The following is an 18,956-nucleotide window of genomic DNA, read 5'->3' on the forward strand; positions in this document are numbered from 1 at the left end:
GATTGGTAACACTAATCAAGAGTAAAACAAGTAAAAACATGTATGCAATTGATATCTCTCACACCTTTTCTATTGGAGTTTGTGCTTTGCATGGCCACTGCTAACAGAGCCGGTCTCAGAAACACGTGGAGGATCTGGTTCCTGTAGGAGGCACAAGAGAGCACAACGACGGCTCGGTGAAACACGGCTTCCTCTGGTGTGGTCTCGACCCCCAGCGCCTCCGTGATGCTCAGCTGAACGTGTCCCGCGGACACAGTCAACAGGTGTCTGTGCAGAGCTAAACTACAGCCGATGACTTCACTGCAGGACGCGTGGTCTACAGAGAGACAGAGAGATCATATTATTGAGGATTGTTCAAATTAAGGTCAAGTAAGCTACCATAAAGCTATTGGATTTCTCTGCAATGAATTATTCATCGAGCGCATTTCCTTTATCTAAGCAGATTCTGCATATCCTGGAGATATGCATGATCATTTTTGCCATTCTGAGAAAATCTGAAGAATATGATATGATAATTGGATACAATTTCAGAAGGCTAAACTTTCAAATTTAGAGATCTTTATTCAATGATGCAAAAAGTTTGCCTGTATGTAATTTGAAATGATTTCATTTAGGACTTTTGGTTAACAATCAGAGAGAACATTTATTCAATGCAATTTGTATATACTGTTGTTGATTGTTAATTCGTGTTTGTTTAGAATGCAATAGCTAATGTTCGTTTATAACATGTATGAATTTCTTTGTTCTGTTGAACATAAAAGAAGATATTTTGAAGAATGTTGGTGACTAAACAGTTGTGGGGCACCACTGACTTCCATAATATGAAAAAAATAATAATAATACTATGGAAGTCAATGGTGCATTTTTGGGTGAACTATCCCTTTAAGGGCCCTATTTTAACGATCTGAGCGCATGGTCTAAAGCACACGGCACAAGTGCAGTTATGGCGTGTCCGAATCCACTTTTGCTAGTTTAACGACGGAAAAATGGTCGGCGCACCCGGAGCATGGTCTAAAAGGGTTGTTTCTATTCTCTTAATAAGTAATGGGTGTGTTTTGGGCGTGACGTGCAATAAACCAATCAGAGTCTCATCTCCCATTCCCTTTAAAAGCCAGTTGTGCTCGTGCCATGGCGGATTGCTATTTACATGGCAGAATTTGCAAGCGGAAAAACTGAAAGCTTCTCTAGAGAGGAAACGGATCAGTTGTGCGCGAGGGTAAAACGCGCAAGCAGACCATCTATGGGACAAAGTGTACGCACACTGTGGACCCGCCTATAGGCGCATATTACTGATGCGCTCTTTAAATAACAAAATACTAATTGCGCCAGTTTCTACAAAATAGCAACGCGCCAACAATGCGCCAGAACACACCTTGTTTTCAGACCAGCCCATGGGCGCACAAATGGGCGCAAATGCATTTGCTCTTTAAACAACGTGGTGCAGGACGTGAAAATGATAACGCCAACGGGCTGAAACAAAACTCTTGCGTCGTGCCTGGCGCTGCATTGCACCGGATGTATGATAGGGCCCCTAAGTGTCTCAGACTCAAAACTCTGAATCGCTTTCAAACATGCCATGAAACTCTCACACTAGCTTTGAAAAATCCAGTGATTAGTCTCTTACCAGGCCAGTCCAAGAACGCTCCAAACGCCAGAGCCAGGTGCCTAAGCCAGTCGGTCTGCTCCGTGAGAGAGGAGAGGTCCATGCCATCAGGGTTCTGCAGCAGCAGTGTGGCAATGAGAACCCAGGGTTTTAGAACCATGTTCTCCTCCTGCATGCGGACCAGACGGAATGCAGCGTCGTTCAAAAATTCATGATTGTCTGTGCTGGGTTTCTGAGGAATGTACCTGATAAAATTTTTTAAAAAACACTAAAGTCAGTCGGGAGGTTCAACATGATATTTCACTTTGTACAGAACAGGGTTAACAACTAAACACATGCTGTGGCTGAACTCTGATTGTAGAAAATAAAAGTAATAAATTAGCAATAAATTAGATAAAGATTAATCTACTACACATAAACTACACATAAACATAATATTGAATGTAAATGTATAAATATAGACATTCACTACCATTCAAAAGTTTGGGGTCGGTTAGATTTTTAAAGTCTCTTTTAAGATGTAAGATAAGGGTCAACAGTGAAATTACAGATGTAATTACAGAAATTCATTACAGCTGTAATTACATGCAAAAAATTTTTTTAAATAGAAGTACAAATGTAAACATGTATGTATGTGTACATGTATGTACATAATAAGTGCATTGTATCAAATGGTTAGTTTTAAATGTTTGTACATAGTAGTAAAAGACACCTAATATAAAGTGGGACCCAAAATGCTTTGTGTGAATAATGACCTTTAGTGAAAAACTTTGGCTGATTGCAGGTGTCATACCTTGGCAGCAGGTTGTACTGAGAGCGGTTTATTTTTCCCTCTGCCAGACTGCGCAAAGATACAGGATGACCAAAGTACACATGCATACTGCCATAGTCCTCACTCAAGACCTGTCGGGCCTTCAACAGACCCTGAGAGAAATTGATGTCAATAAAAACAGAACAATTAAAACTCTGAGGTCTGTCTTTCCAATAAAATGTCTGGATGTTCCAAAAAAAAAATATCCCAGTACAAAACAAGCATATATTTACAAACATTGAGTGGGGATTTATGCCTGAAACACGGAAAGAATATTTGGCAAAGTGGTGAGAATAGAAATAAACCTTATACATATTTTACAAAAAGACTTCTCTTTTTGCTTAAATATAGATACATAGATATTTAAATATATACATATATAAATATATATACATTTGCTTATATTGCTTATATATTTTAGTATTTTTTGAGTAATATATATATATATATATATATCCATTTGTACACAATATGAAAAATATTACAATTATTTATTCTTTCTAGGTACATACAATTTTTACACACCATTCAAAAGTTTGGAATTTAAATAAATGAATACTCAATACATTTATTCAAGTATGCATTAAATTGATCAAAAGACTTACATTGTTACAATTTTTTTTTTTTTTTTTTTTTACTTTCCATTCATCGACGAATCTAAAACAAAATGTGTCAAGATTTCCACAAAAATATTAAGCAGCACAATCGTTTTCAACGTAATAATAAGAAATGATTCTTGAGCAGAAAATCAGGATATTAGTATTATTTCTGAAGAATCATGTGACAGTGAAGACTGGAGTAATGATGATGAAAATTCATCTTTGATCACAGGAATAAATCACATTTTAAAATATATTAAAACTTTTTATTTTAAATTGTAACAATATTTGACAAAATTACTGTTTTTACTGTATTTATCACTTTTTAACAAATAAATGCAGGCTTGGTAAGCATAAAAGTCTTCTTTCAAAAAAATGTAAAAGTCTGAAGGGTGTGGGTTCTGGAATGCACTGCTGCTTCAATGTACTGTAGGTAGGCTATGCATACCCTTCTCATAGGCCTCCTCTTATGTTAGAGTCATCAGGCTTATATAACGGGTAGTGCCAATCTGTAGTAGTGAACAGGTTGGCTGTTTGGAATAATTCTCCAGTGAGGCCACCGTTCATCCGAGCACCAAATAGACATTTTTTGTGTGAGATGGCTTCCTCCCTATTGGGAGTTATTCTACTGAGGCCAATACTCTGTCAAGCTCCAGATAGAACTACAAAGCCAAGCGTTGGCCCTCTTTGGGCCACCTTGATAGCCACCTTATACTAGAGCAGCAGTTCTCCTCTTACTTTAGAGAGTCGCTGAGATTATAGCTCTGAACTTCAGTCACTTTATATTCATGGGGCCGCCTCGATTTCTGGCTTAGGCTTAATAACTAGGAAATTGGTGGCGGTTTGCTGAGCATTCTCGCCTCAAGCCTCTCAGTATCTGAGTGTAGGCTCCTTAGAGCTAGAGCTCATCAGGATCATTTTTCCTGTAAATCTAGTTGTTCCTAGTACTGGCCTCCTCTTACTACAAGAGTCGCCTAGCCAAGGCCCGCCTTTTGCACTAGGCGTAAGAATGCTAGTGGTGTTACAGGGTAGATAGCAGCAAAGGTAGCAGGCTATCTTCAAAAAGCCTCCCATGCAGATATATCATGGGCGTTGTTAGGCCTTTTCTTTCTAGAAAGTAAGAAGCAGTATGCTCAGGCCCCCGCCCTTTAGAGCTAAGTATTGTAGCTTATTGTATTGCTTATCCAGGAAGGCCTTAAAATTGAAAAAAAAAAAAAATTTCCGCTGAGCCTCTTGAATAAAATAATTCAAGTCTTAAGGTTGAATGTCGTTGGCCGCTTACTGTGGCCTCCATTTCCTTGGGTTTAGTAGAGTATGTAAAATCTGTCTTGTAAAAAATACAAAACAATAGGCCTCGACCCTGATACATTCCTCAGCGTCATGCTGATAGTACACCCCTTGTTAGGGTCTTTATTTGGAGTACTTTGCTACCCATAGCTCGTATGATATCACCCTTCACCACCAAGGCTCAGGTAGAGACAGATTAGTTACTCCCTCCCACTTGCGATGGTTGAGTATGCTCCCTTAGAGCCGAAACACTGTCTGGGCTGACGCCCGTGACATTCGAAGCTGTAGGCCTTACAATAGGCCTCCTCGATAGTCCGGTAGCGTAAGATTGTACTCCCCTTGCTTTAAAGGGTTGATAGGCCTTCTGCTGAGTACACTGCCTGTTGGCAATGTAAACCTTAGAGCTGGAGGTGCTCCCCTTATTAGGGTCCCTTTCAGAGTGCCCAGCCTCCACAGGGCTCTGAAGCACTGTGTAGATCCAAGATCGAGTAGAGTCACTCCCCTTGTTTGCAAGGGTTAGGAAGCGCTATGCTGAGTTCTACTCTCCAGGATGCCCGTCTCTATGATCCGGCCTGTGAGTGCTTACTGCCACTATCTGCAGTCCTCCCTATCGGATGCCTCCACTAGTGAGGCAAATAGTGTTAGAGACTCTGTTTAAGGAACAAAGCAATGTCCTGGCTGACGTCTGTGAAAGTAGAAGCAGTAGGCCTTACTGTAGGCCTCCTTGATAATCCGGTAGCGTAAGATTGTACTCCCCTTGCTTTAAGGGTCGACAGCACTTTTGCTGAGTACACTGCCTGTTGGCAATGTGAAATAAGTATAACCAGGCCCACAGACATGTCTGTGAGAGCACCTGACCACTGTGACTAGCTCTGCTAACAATCCCTCTATCAAGTAGTTAGGCCTTGACAGGCCTCCTTGAAGGCGGCTCCCCAACGAGTTGGATGCTTAGCATTGCAAGGGTAAAACCTAGCCAAGAGCCTGGCCAATACTTATCAGGTTATGAGTATAGTGTTCCAGAATCTATCTGAGGATCGTTCTGTAGGAATACTTGGCTCCCTAAATGTGGTCGTCAGGTCGAAGAACTCTCACGAGGCCTCCCTGTTAGATCAGCCTTAGAGCTGGAGGCGCTCCTCTGATTAGGGTCCCTTTCAGAGTGCCCAGCCTCCACAGGGCTCTGAAGCACTGTGTAGATCCAGGATCGAGTAGAGTTACTCCACTCGTTCGCAAGGGTTAGAAAGCGCTATGCTGAGTTCTACTCTCCAGGATGCCCGTCTCTATGATCCGGTCTGTCAGCGATCACTGCCACTATCTGCAGTCCTCCCTATTGGATGCCTCTACAAGGGAGGCAAAATATGTCAGAGACTCTGTTTAGGAAACAGACAGGTTGTTGGCAAGACTAGGTCATTAAATTAGACCAGGTCAGCCTCCCTGGTGGCATGTGGGGTTGACTTCACGTCCCCCTCATAAAGTGACTGGACGGGACTCCTTTGGACCACCTGGCCATATTCCCTTAAAGGAACCTCCCTCTAAAAGTCGGGCTGTGGTCTCCATGCCCTTGACCTGGCTCTGGGTCAAGTCCTTTGTGTGAAAGCACAAAGTTACTTCCTTGCTTAGCATGAAGCTCGGGCAGTGGCTGTAGGGAATACAGTCACTGACAGCCTGTATGTGACCCAAAGGGGGATTGTTTTTGGCATTTCAGTGAAACTGCCGTTTTTGACGTTTTTTGTCACAGCCATAATTTGGCATGCACTCCCCTCAGCATGGCGGCGTGGGTAGATCGTTCCCCATAGTGCTCTGACGCAGTGCGAGTTCCATTTCGAAAGGGAACGTCTCAGGTTATGACTGTAACCTCTGTTCCCTGAGAACAGGGAATGAGAGAACATGCTTTGGGGATGCCTGCTGAACAGTCCCCTCAGACGATAAGTTGTTGACATGTTCTCCAGGCTCCCCTTTTATACTTCCGGGTCGCACTAGTGATGATGTCATAGGCTGTCGCCAGCCAATAGGATTGCCGTGATTAGATAAGTGTTTCAGACACCGGTTCACGCAAAGGGGTTCCCCATAGCGCTCAACCGCAGTGTTTCATTCCCTGTTCTCAGGGAAAATAGGTTACAGTTGTAACCTGAGACGTTTTTCTAGGGTACTCTGACAGCAATGGTCTCAGGGGTCACTGAAGCCAATAGTTTAAGGGACCATTTCTTTGTTAAAGCCTTACTTTCCAGTTAGACTAAAGTGTAGATCTCCTTGAGAGAAAGAACGCATTATCTTGATGTTTTGAGAGGACTCTCCTGTTTATAGTAAGAGCCTAACCAAATCCAACCTTGGAAAAGCTGTGTCGGTGTGTGTGTTAGTCTTTTTGGTTGCAGGTTAAGGTACCACTGGCATTATTGGGGATTGACTGAGTTGTTGTTCGGGACAGGCTGGCGCCCATCAACCCAAATCTGCGACCTGGAAGGTCACGACGTGCCTAACTTCAGGGTCCGAGTGTCAGCTGCATAATCGTTGGAGATATGCTTCCATATGTTTGGAAAATTACTATGTTTATCTATTTCTTAGCCAATCAGAAACTGCAACCTGAAGCAAGGATGTAGCTTAGACCTTGGTGAAGGGTATAACTGCTGTGATCTGTGTAACTGTAAGCAGGGCAGCCTACAAATTCCTGTGTGAGTCTTGAAGCTGACTTCTGCTGATGAAACTGCAAACTATCTTCAGTAAATATTTTCTTCAATTTATTATAATTCTGACTCTGGGTCTTCATTCATCAAAACTGGTTCTGGGTCTTTGACAGTAAAACCCCTTACAAGTCTTAACCGATCAATGGTGAACAATGAACAATGGTGTATGTGTTGTTGTTGAATGTTTGTTGTTGTTTTTTTTCTTACTGGAAAACAAGACACTGATTAAGAGAATATTTCTTGCTGCATATATTTTGTTCATATACAGTATGTCGGCTAAAAAATGATGGAATGCGTAGAAGAAGGCCACGCATACCGAGGTCGACTCTTTGGGCTTCGGGACGCCAAGCAGCTCACGGGCGTACAGAGATTCTTCCAGAATTCTCTCGTAGCTGATGCTGACAGGAACCAGGTTCACGTCAAATAGCTCTCCTTTAAAAAAAGGCTCCATCACAATATTCAACAACCCTGAGGGAGAAGAAGAAATGAAAGAGTGTGGGAGATGAAGCTGACACAAAACGGTGCTCAAAAGAGGTGGACCATTTTGTTTCTCTCATTCATCTAAATTTGCTTTTGTTCGGTTTGATTGATGAGCTGCCACCGTCGGGCTCTCCGGGTTTCAAGCTGTCGTTTTGAACCTTTGTGCCATAAATTAGTCAGGGGCGCCATTTCATTCTGGGACTATGATTCAATTGAGAAAATCCTGTGAAATTTCATTTAGCTGGCATCTCACTTTCTGTGAACAAGCAATGCAGACCCCAAAAAAAATGTTTCCTGTCACCTTGAATTTATTTGTGCAGCAATAAAAAAGGCAGAAAAGTGGGGAAAAGCCTTGACGCTGCACAATACATGCAGAAGTCAGCAAAGAGCTTTTATCAAAATGAAACGCACAAAAAAATGTCACAGCAGCACAGCCTGTTTTTGAAATTGTATAAAAATTTTACAAATCGATAATCGATGTATAATTACCCGTCTTTGGTGTAAGAGATTTGCACGTCCTGCTTCTAGTTCCTTCCAAGAAGAACTCAATTGGGGCATAACCATTCTGAATAAACAACAAATAACAGGTTAATAATTTTCAACAATGTATATTTTCAACTGTCAAGAATGGAAGTATATACATTAAAGGGTTATTTCATCCAAGACTGAAAATTTTCCCATAATTTACTCACGCTCAAGCCACACTTGGTGTATATGACTTTGAGCCAAAGACAATCAGAGTTATATTAAAAAATATCCTGTCTCTTTCAAGCTTTATAATGGGAGTGAATAGAGCCTGAGATTTTGAAGCCAAAAAGTGCATCCATCCATCATAAAAGTAATCCATACGGCTCCAAGGGGTTAATAAAGGCTTTAGTTGAGGGTCAGAGGTCACTCTTCCGCCAGAACTAGACTCGTGTACGGCCGTTACCGGAAGCCAGTGATTACAGTTTATGAAGTTATAAATATGGATATGTTTATTACAAAAACCCATCCCTTTGCTTCTGAAGGCCTTTATTAACCCAATGGAGCCGTATGGAGCACTTTTATATTGGATGGATCCACTTTTTTGGACTTCTAAACCTGAGGCTGTATTCACTCCCATTATAAAGCTTGGAAGAGACAGGTTGTTTTTTAATATAACTCAGATTGTGTTTGGCTGAAAGAAGAAAGTCATATACACCTAGGATTGCTTGAGGGTGAGTAAATAATGGGATTATTTTTGGGTGAACTATCCCTTTAAATAGTCAGTTCCAAACCTACTAATAGTTTCGACCTGTTTGAACTGCTTCTTGATCAAAGGTAAAATGCCCTTCCAGTTACATGTTTATAAGAGGGTTAAGAGCAGTGTGAAAAGTAGGGCTGTGCGATTAATCAAAATTGAGTTTATATTTCGGCTTCCAACGATTATGAATATATGATAATAGAGGTAAAACAATTATTGTGCCCAACTGCAGAGGTGCACTTTTTCACCTCCTTAAAAGCCCAAATTTCATGCAAATTAGTAAAGTAATGTAATGCAACTTTCATAAAATAGGACGTGCTTGATATTAAAAAGTTATTAAAAGAGCACAGACACGCTAAGTGAACTTTGAGCTTCGGGTGCGCGTCCAAGCAGTCAAAACGGCCTTCACACAAAAATAAGTCAAAATGACCGGCTTGGTGAGCTATCACTCAAACCCAGTCATTTATGTCTTAAGTGAGAGAAAATTGAATGTGTATCAGTATATTAGATCTGTGCATTCATTCTTAAAGAGACAGCAGCCTAATATTCCTGCTGCAGTCTAATTTCAATCAAACAACAAAAGACACACAAAAAAAATTACTCACTGCACTTGACTGAATAACTTTTGTAGCTTTAATAAGAACCAAAGCAAGTTTAAGTAATGAAGACTATGCTGTGTTTTATTTTACATTTTATTATTCAATTTCTGTACTAGGCTGTTAGCTGAATACACATAGACTTGCATAAAAAACTTTTCTGACTGTTTAATTATTTTCAATAATTTTTGAGGACTTTTTTTTACTTACATTAGTTAACAATCTGCTGTGGTATCGCAATTGGAATCGAGAATTGTAAAATTCCACTGTTGTCTAAAATGTACATTTCCAGCATAAACACTTATTGCAAATATTGCTATCATTAAATAAATTACTCATATAAGGTTATGGACATATAGCCCACTCATAATCGTGTCAAATAATCTTGATTACAATATTGACCAAAATAATCATGATTATGATTTTTGCCATAATCGAGCAGGCCAAGTTAAAAGCCTTAAATCCACAATATGAAGCCTGCATTTCATCCTATATATTAAGGACAGTCTAATTCCCTGATTTGCTCATTTGTTCAGTTGTTTGGATGAAGGGTCTTACCCTCAGCATGGTCTTCACATACTCAGAAAACACAGCCCAGTAAAGTTTATCTCCTCCAAACGACCGACGGATGAAAAACGCTCCCGACATACGCAGCATCTCACCAATAAACTTCATGCTCATAAAATCTGCAGGAAACATCATGACATTAGTGAACACTACATGTAACAAACATATAGTAATATGAAATCAACAGTTTTAATCATTTTACTGTAAAAACCATGTTAGATGAAAATATTAAATAACTTTAAACTTTAATTATTAAGTTGTTATGTTTAATAACATTTTATTCATTATAAGTAATATATAAGTAATATAAGTTAAATATTATAACTTTTAACTTTTAAAAAAAAAATCTGTTTGCATTCTTATAAAAAAATCTGTGCAATCATGTTACAATTTTATTTACATTTTAATTTAACATTGTGTTTACAGTACTCCAGAGTACTACAAAAATACCATGATTTTACCATAGTATAGATACATTTATCGGCTCACGGCTCTACATTTAAGAGATACGGTATACAGTCATTCATATCACTTATTACACAGCATTTCGCCACATAAATAATTATGGGGATAAAATATTTTTTTTTCAGATTAAACTGTTTTGAAATCGTACCTTTTTGTATCTCATAATCCAACAGTGTAAAACAATAGTCACAAAACGGCAGCAGCTGCGCTTGTATGAAACAAGTGAGAGTGAGTCCACGATGCTGGATGGCATAATTAAATAAATATACACAAAATATTGATTCGACTGAGTTTTAATATTTTATTAGCTCACCAAACGCAAAATTTCCACGAAGAAAAACCATTCCTAGCAAGCGTATAGCGCTGCTGACTTCAGTAACCCGGATGAGCCTGTGTTTCTGTTTTCAGCGGTTGTTATCTGGGAATAATTTACCGCTGGATGGCGCTATTGAGCAATCAGAATCAAGTATTTCACAGAGCCGTGCAATATATAAAACTAAACTGCCACAGTTAAGGGCTTGCATTTATTCAGATTATGAATCTGAGCCAAAGCTGCAAAATTGAGATGACTATAGAGATAAAGTAAAGCAAATTCAAAGATAATACTGTTTTCTCCAGAGAAGCTGTATGTATAAACAAACTAAATTGAACAAAAATTAACCATCACTGAACTTACTTAAGCTGGACTATGATGCTATTTTCTTCTAGATCTGCTGTAAAGCAGAAACAAACTTTGTTGCATTATTTTCCTGTTATCGCTGTAAAGCTGAAACAATCTGTATTGCAAAAAGCGCTATATAAATAAAGGTGACTTGACTTGACAATGGACTGAAAGCTCGCATTCAGATCTGTCGAATGACAACTCATGGATTGAACCAAGATTCTAGCCTACATTTTTTTTTCAATAATTAAAAAAAATGAATCAATAAAATTACATTTCCATTCAGATTTACTATATGCAAGAAAATATATGTCTCCACTTTCATTACATCAAAATTGTATCATCTTTGTCTGACAATACAACAAGAATAAAATTGTTTTCTTTTTTCAGCATTCAAGCAACAACCTTACATGACTTAAGGTTTTTAAGCGATCTACTCATACAGTGTGAGTTGGTAACCTTGCTGAAATCGCAGTGTATTCCCGCCTTAAGCCTTGTCTGTGAAACCAGGGGAAACCATTTTTCTACTGTGTTGGTTCACTGCTTGACGTCCAATGGACAGTTACAAAACAAGTGAGCCACCTGGATCTAGGTTGTACTCTTTTGGAGTGTACAATGCTTTTAATGAAGCAAGTCTGGAAAATCATTAAGCTTGTCAAAAGGGGTGGAGTCTCTTTAATTTCCTGCTCTTGAAAAAGGCACAGCAGAAGACCAACAGGTATTCTGGAGGTTTCAGAAGTTTTTCAGCAATGGGACTGGTGGTTTTCAGTTTTTCTGGATTGTTGCTGCTTACAGCAATTGACTTGTGTTTTGCACAGAGGTCAGGATTTCAACAGCAACAGCCACCAGATTTAGTGTCTCAGCAAGCTCTCCAAGGCCCACATGTATCAACATCTTTTAGGCCTGCAAGGCCTGCAGTGAATTCTGTTGAGGCTGATCCATGGAATCTTCAAGAGCCTGCAAATACGCAGTCCAAACAACTAATGCAGGGTCCTGTTGTGCCTTTGACGTGGCGTTTTCCAGTATTGCCAGAAGAACCCCAACAGCCAGATGTGCCTTTTGAACTACGTGTACCTACAGCTACTGCGAGTATTGCAGCACAATGTGGAGAGAACTTTGTGCATGTGGAGGTTAAGGAGGACTTATTTGGGACTGGTCAGCTGGTGAATCCTTCATTCCTCACTTTAGGAGGCTGTGCAGCTGTAGGGGAGGATCCAGAAGCTCAAGTCCTTATCTTTGAATATGAGCTCCAGACATGTGGCAGCTCTCTGATGGTAAGTTTCTGCTAATGGATTAACCCTAGAAACTGCAAAAGTCAGGTCTGTCCAGTAACCTGCTACTTGTGCTGCTTTCAGATGACTAATGATGAGCTTGTTTACACCTTCACCCTCCTCTACACTCCTGAGGCTTTAGTAGGAACTCCCATTGTAAGGTCTAATTCAGCAGCTGTTGGAATTGAGTGTCACTATTCAAGGTAAAAAAAAAACTTATCAAAGCAATTTTGCCAAAGGGTACATTCTTAATCTTGTTTTACTGCTTCCACTAGGTTGCAAAATGTAAGCAGCAATGTGCTGATGCCCAGCTGGGTTCCTTTTGCTGCTACAAAAGTTGGAGAGGAAGTTCTGGTGTTTTCCTTGAAGCTCATGACTGGTAATACTGTATGCAATGTTAGAATTTCAGAAGTGGCTAGGGAATGTTGCCAACATGAGTTTAATTTCAGATGACTGGATGTTTGAGAGGCCATCCAATCAGTACTTCCTAGGGCAGTTCCTGAACCTTGAAGCTTCTGTGAAGCAGTACAACCACGTCCCTCTGCGTATCTTTGTGGGAGACTGTGTGGCTACTGCAGTTCCTGACGTGAACTCTTCTCCAAGATATTCCTTTATTGAGAACTATGGGTTAGTAGGGAATCTCTCCTTAAACACCCATTTGCAAATAGTGCCTAAAGTGATTTCTCTCCTTCGCTCCTTCTCTTCTTTCAGGTGCCTGGTTGATGGAAAGCTCACAGGCTCCAATTCCAGTTTCATGCGCAGGGTTCAGAATGACGAGCTGCAGTTTCAGTTGGAGACTTTCAGGTTCCTGCAAGCTGATAGTGGCTTGGTATGCATTTTGGGCTGTAGTTCTGTGGGTGAGTTCTCTTACTGGTCACGTTTAACTGTCTTTTTTTTTTTTTTTAAAGGTGTACATCACCTGTGCTCTAAAGGCTGTCATGGCCTCAACCCCGACAAGTCCAGAGAACAAGGCTTGCTCCTTCAATAATGGGTATTGCATACCATTTGCAACCTCTAATGATTTGAGTTGTTAAAAATGGGTAACCAGTTTCCTTTCCTGTCTATAGATGGACTTCTGTAGATGACAATGACCAAGTGTGCATGTGCTGTGACTCCACATGTGGTTCCAGCAGAAAAGGACGAGAACTACCTGATTCAGGTAACGCATGAAGTCTATTGCTCTTGCAGAAGGACTTTCAATTTCTCATCTAGTCTGTCTTTTTCAGGCCTGGTATCAGAAGGGAAAGCAACCATCGGCCCCATTGTGATTGCTAACTGATGTCTTGTGAATGGCAAGAAGTGGCAATAAAAGTCTTCATATATTAGTGACTTTACTTGTGTTTTTGTATTGTAAAGGCATTTTGGACCACCAGAAAATTGCTTTACTATAGTTAATTTTCCTACACTTTTTCAGTGTGCCAAGTGCAGGAATGCAGTCATTTTCACTGACTAGGAACTGGTGTGCACACTTGCAGCTGTAAGCATACTTGAGTCAAAAGCCTGCGTGCCCTACCTTTTACATATGTTTGGGAAAGAGACCAAACCGTGCACAGCACTTGGGACAGAAGTAATCCGTGGTTGATTTATGCACAAGTGATGCCTTCTGTGCAGAAAGTGAATTCCAAATATCAAGTGGTTTTACAATTGTGACTGTACAAGTGAGAAGTACAGTGTGTTACTCAAATTCATCTACTTTATGTACTTGTCAGACATGACAGAAAGCTCCAGCTAGCATTCTTTGCTTAGTTCTAAAGGAAACTAAACATCAAATCAACCTGAAACTGTTTAGACAAGGTCACCCCTCAAAACTCCCAGAGAGAACAAGAAACCTTGTGGGATTAAAACTGTTGAATCCAAACACTCATCTCAAGCAAATCAAATAGGTGTGGACTGTTTAGGAGGCTGGCATAAAGTTATAAGACCAACATTTTGTGGTAAGAACTTTTTGACCAAATCAGGTAAAAAAAGAGAACAGGTCTAAATTTTGGAAAGCATGTCTACTTGTCAACATCTAACAGCTAGACTAAATATAGTTTTCAGACTGGTACAATGCAGCAGTGTGACCTCAAACAACTCTGAAGATACTGTTGTTCAACATGGATTTGGAGGATACAATTAATTGCATCATTGCAATTTTGATGAATACGCTGTTCACACCCACCCATTCCAGCTGCAATCACGGGCAGGGGGAGGTCGTACATGTAGAGTAAGTATGACATCATCAGGAAGTCCATGTAACTACGGTGGCTGGGCAGAAGAACCACCGGGTGCTCCTGTACAGCCTGCTGGAGCTGGAGAGAGAGAACCTAATCAACATGACAAATCAACTCTATTTACATGGTATATTCATTAAAACAAATGGCAGGACATATTGTTTGTTTGTTTTTTTATGAAATGCTCACCAAGGCTTCATTTATTTGTGTGATTACAAAGAAATCATTCTAATATACTGATTGGCAGCTCAAGAAATATTTATTATTATTCTTATTAATGTTGAAAATTGCATAATATTTTTGTGGAAATTGTGATTCACTACCATTCACAAGATAATTATATTATATATATATATATATATATATATATATATATATATATAACAATAATAGTTTATTCTAAAAAGATTTCTATTTCAAAGAATCTTGAAAAAAAGTACCATGGTTTCCACAAAAATATCAAGCAGAACAATTTTCAACTGTGATAATAATAATAAGAGCATTAAATCAGCATATTAAACGGATTACTGAAGGATCATGTGACACTGAAGACTAGAGTAATGATGCTGAAAATAAAGCTTTGATCACAGGAATACATTTTATTTTTAAAATTATATTCAAATATAAAACAGTATTTAAAAGTCTAATAATCTTTTACAATATTACTGTTTTTACAGTATTTTTCATCAAATAAATGCAGCCATGGCAAACATAAGAGACTTCTTGAAAGAAAGAAAAAATTCCAAACTTCTGAACTGTGATATTTATATAATACCCTGTGAAGGAAGCCATCAGCTAAACTGACCTATATGATAATAAGCACATTTAAACAGACAAATAAGAGATCATCATACTAATGAGAGTGTCATAAAGAATTTAAGCCCCTCTAAATCCCTGTAACCTTAAAGCATTAACGCTGATGATGAACATGTTTCAGTATCATTACTGACTCTAGTATTCAGCTGATAGTGTATAAGCCAGGTGTTTCAGCAGGAATGTTTCACACATGTGTGTTGGGGACAGTAAAGAGTCGCTCACTCTCTGGATGCCCTCCTCATTGACACACACGCCGCGGAAGAGTCTCTTGAAGGCTTTGCTGAGCGTGAAGGCGAAGAAACGTACGGTGCTGAGCTGAAGTCGGTGAGCCATCTCATCCAGAATCAGAGACGCTTCCTCCGTCACACACTCACTACTGTCTCCTGATTCTGATGAAACCTACACACACACAATTCAGTAGCCATTAAAATCAATTGATCTGTATTTTTAAACATTGGTTAAACGATACAGGACTGTCGTTAATGACGTCCCGCGCAGGTGGAAGAAAATGACTTCAGCTAATTAATCTATTTGAGATCTTTGAGATGCTGCTGTAATGAACATGGCACTGACTACTTTACTGTTTCTGGTCCCTGTCATTTTGCTTTACTTGATGTTTGATTCATCGCGGGTTCCCTTATACGTCATACTCCGGGGTTCCCTTTCGCATTTAGGCACATGCGCACTCAAATACGGCACTGATTGTTGGCAAGCCAAAATATAGAGATTAAAATGTGCATATATTTAACGAATATTTTTTTTATTTTTTTTACTTCTTCATCAAAATGGTACGAAACTTGGTAAAGGTTTTGGCACTTGCTGTGTGGACACAAAAACAATCATAAAAAGGTTAAATGGTCCTGAAAAAATATAGTTACACTTGTATTGTTCACGGTCAAAAATGACAAATTTAATCTGGTGGGAACGTTTGATACTGCGTACAGACAAAGTCTTACTGAAAGCTCATTTTTTGAGACATCAACCTCAAATTTGGATGCAGCTCGTTTAGATTTATGGCAGTTTTAGAGTAACATATGTTTTGGAAAATATATATTTAATTTAAAATTTAAAATTTAATTTTTATGCATTTTTCTATAACAATAAATGTCAATAATTTTTTTTTTTTAAATTACACTTTTTTTTAACACTTTTTTCACTTCATCAATAATCTGCCAATAACTACTGCATTAAAAAAAATGTAGTACCATAAATCCCCTAAAAATGCTAATATTAAATAAAAAACATTATTGAACTAAAGTATAGTGCAATCATTTCATTGGAATAAATTTAAAAATCTGTAATTTTTGACGGTTAAATAGAATGAAAGATGTAAGCTTGCTTATTGTGCCCGAGAGCAGATCTATTCAAGTCCACATGTCATTTAACAATAAACTCTGCTGCTAACCACAGCACAAGAGCTGCAGTTCCAACTACGCAAGTTTGTGATGCTGTTTGCAAATGTTTGTTGGAACTATGGTTTCAGGAAACGGCAAAACGTTAAACTATGTTGGTAACGACGGAACTCACGACCATAGTTGGCTAACAATGCATTAGAAAAACGAAACCCAGAGCGTTACTGACAAGACTGGGAAGATAGCGGTGCAGCAACGTGAAAAATAGTGTGTTTTGAACATTCAAACATGAAAACCTATTCAACTAGACCCCAATAACAAAACCAAGACTTTGTAAAAGGGTCCTCTTTAAAAGCATAAGTAAGTTATTGCATGAAAATATGGCATTGAGGGAATGGTGGTGCTCTGTACCTGTTTAATGACATACTGCAGGTGGTTCGACTGCAGGACTATAGTTTTCAACATGCTGGCTTCGCAGGGCACTAGTCCTTTATAAAGTGAGGGAGTGTAACATTTCAGTGCGTATCTCAGATCGCTGGAACGCCGCCTCTCCTCCAGGACGTCTTCAAAATCATCCCGCTTCTTCAGCATCCGCTGCCTAGACTGTATGGAGACAGAAAACATGTTTGTTTATTAGGCTAAGTGATAAGATGATGGTGATCATTTATATAAAGTTTAAGGGCTTTTTTATTACAATTACATTTAAAAAAACTGAAGAATAACATTTCAAGGACCGATATTCTTGTATTCTCATGTTCTTCAAAACCTTTTGATTTGCTTATGCTTAAACAATTAATAAATATGTTTGCTCAAAAGAACTGTAAACTAAAAATAACTCCATTCAAATTGCACATATTAATTAATTTTCAGAATGCCCAGAGTGTGCATATCTGTAATCTGTCCGAAACTGTTTCTAATTTATATGAAAATAAATTATAATTCATGAGATAATTTGGATTTGTACAAAATTCCTTTTTAATCATTTGTGTTATTTCATTGGTTTAATGACTTTCCAAAATACAGTTCATTAGTAATTAATTAATAGGTATGTCCATTTATTTGTAAACAAAGAATGGACATATGAATAGATATGAATATGAAAATGAATAGATTAAAATATCTTTATCTTAAAATATACATATAATTATTAATGTTATAATTAATACAATTCCGCCATACTTAAGTTGGATATTTTCTTATAGTGTAGGGCTATCATTTTAAAAATCCAATGCGCTGGACGAACTTAAAGTATCCTTTAAGGAAAACATTACAGGAAGCCTTATGATAAGATTCACACTGCAAGTGTTGCAAGCATGTACTACTTTGTCAGAAAGCATGCAAAGAAAAAAATGCTCTAAAACACTTACCGAATACAGTGTTCTAGACGCCATTTCCATTCAGTGTCTATCAAAGCATGAGTGTAGTAGATCAAATGAGTTCTGTGTGAGAAAGTTTGTATCAAGGTTGATCGCTCGTGTCACAGAAACTCCTCATTCCTGTCATAGAAATACAAGAACAAACAGCTGGAATGGTATGAAACAGTCGTTACTGGGTGGGCGGGGTTTGGCGGAACGGCTGACAGATTGGGATTGGTCAAAATAATAATTTTATTTATAATTATTACTATTATTATCATTTTTGCTGCTCTAAGCTAGTTGTTTAATGCCATTCGTGAGATTTCCCTATTACGCCACAGACTTTACTGAGGTGTCCTAATAACACCTTGATGTAAACAGAAACAAAAACGAATCGAAACCTGATTGGCTAAACTAACGGATTCAGCCAATCAGGAACGACTTTCTACCTGTCAATCATTTTGTGAGTTTGAGTTTGCCGGATTGCGGTTAACTGATCAGTTTTTGGAGGGCGAGCTTTTTAGAGATAGGGAGATTTGGTAAATAAATATGGCTGAAATTTGCTAAATGGATGAAATATTTTACATCTGTAACATTTCGCAGTATAATTGTATGATAACACGTGGTACCGTTTACTTTTCCCAGCGCTATCCGTATTGACCAATCACTGACGTTTGTGATTAACGTTACTAGATTGCTGTTTTCATTTAATCACTTTATTTAAACAATCTGCACGAATTTTTATTACATGAAGCAATTTTCTGAAATTAATAGATTTAAAAGAGTATACTTCGAATCGTACAACTGTCTCCATTATGACAAAACCGCCGAGAGATTATAATGCGGTTGAATGGAGGTCTGTCTCTCTGAACCTCAACGCGCCTCCTGGAGGAAAACTGCGGGTTTCATTTCGACAGCTGTTAGATTTTCCTCCTTCTAATATTCTAATGGGCGGTGTCAGATTGTGGTACTTCCGG

At 38.7% G+C, this 18,956-nt stretch overlaps 2 protein-coding genes across 2 annotated transcripts in view; one reads left to right on the forward strand and one right to left on the reverse strand.

Annotated features, from left to right (window-relative positions):
- The window catches only part of gnpat (glyceronephosphate O-acyltransferase), a 30,149-nt gene extending 11,821 nt beyond the window's left edge, over positions 1–18,328 (reverse strand). Inside the window, exons 1-10 of the mRNA XM_079889301.1 lie at positions 17,992–18,328; positions 17,036–17,227; positions 15,495–15,671; positions 14,405–14,534; positions 9,838–9,965; positions 7,948–8,023; positions 7,295–7,446; positions 2,397–2,527; positions 1,625–1,848; positions 65–316 (exon numbers count right to left, since the gene is read on the reverse strand). Coding sequence (XP_079745427.1) covers positions 65–316; positions 1,625–1,848; positions 2,397–2,527; positions 7,295–7,446; positions 7,948–8,023; positions 9,838–9,965; positions 14,405–14,534; positions 15,495–15,671; positions 17,036–17,227; positions 17,992–18,021 — 1,492 coding nt within the window. The 5' untranslated portion in view covers positions 18,022–18,328. The remainder of the gene's footprint in view (positions 1–64; positions 317–1,624; positions 1,849–2,396; positions 2,528–7,294; positions 7,447–7,947; positions 8,024–9,837; positions 9,966–14,404; positions 14,535–15,494; positions 15,672–17,035; positions 17,228–17,991) is intronic.
- LOC307168979 (zona pellucida sperm-binding protein 3-like) lies at positions 11,678–13,566 on the forward strand. The gene is made up of 8 exons (XM_079889302.1): positions 11,678–12,246; positions 12,328–12,446; positions 12,519–12,622; positions 12,693–12,870; positions 12,955–13,072; positions 13,152–13,234; positions 13,311–13,402; positions 13,470–13,566. Exons 1-8 carry the CDS (start codon positions 11,722–11,724, stop codon positions 13,520–13,522), a joined length of 1,272 nt encoding a protein of 423 aa, XP_079745428.1. The 5' UTR covers positions 11,678–11,721; the 3' UTR covers positions 13,523–13,566.
- Positions 18,329–18,956: the final 628 nt, after the last annotated feature.

Source organism: Squalius cephalus, assembly GCF_949319135.1.
Source record: "Squalius cephalus genome assembly, chromosome: 12".
In the NCBI taxonomy this organism is placed as follows: Eukaryota; Metazoa; Chordata; class Actinopteri; order Cypriniformes; family Leuciscidae; genus Squalius; species Squalius cephalus.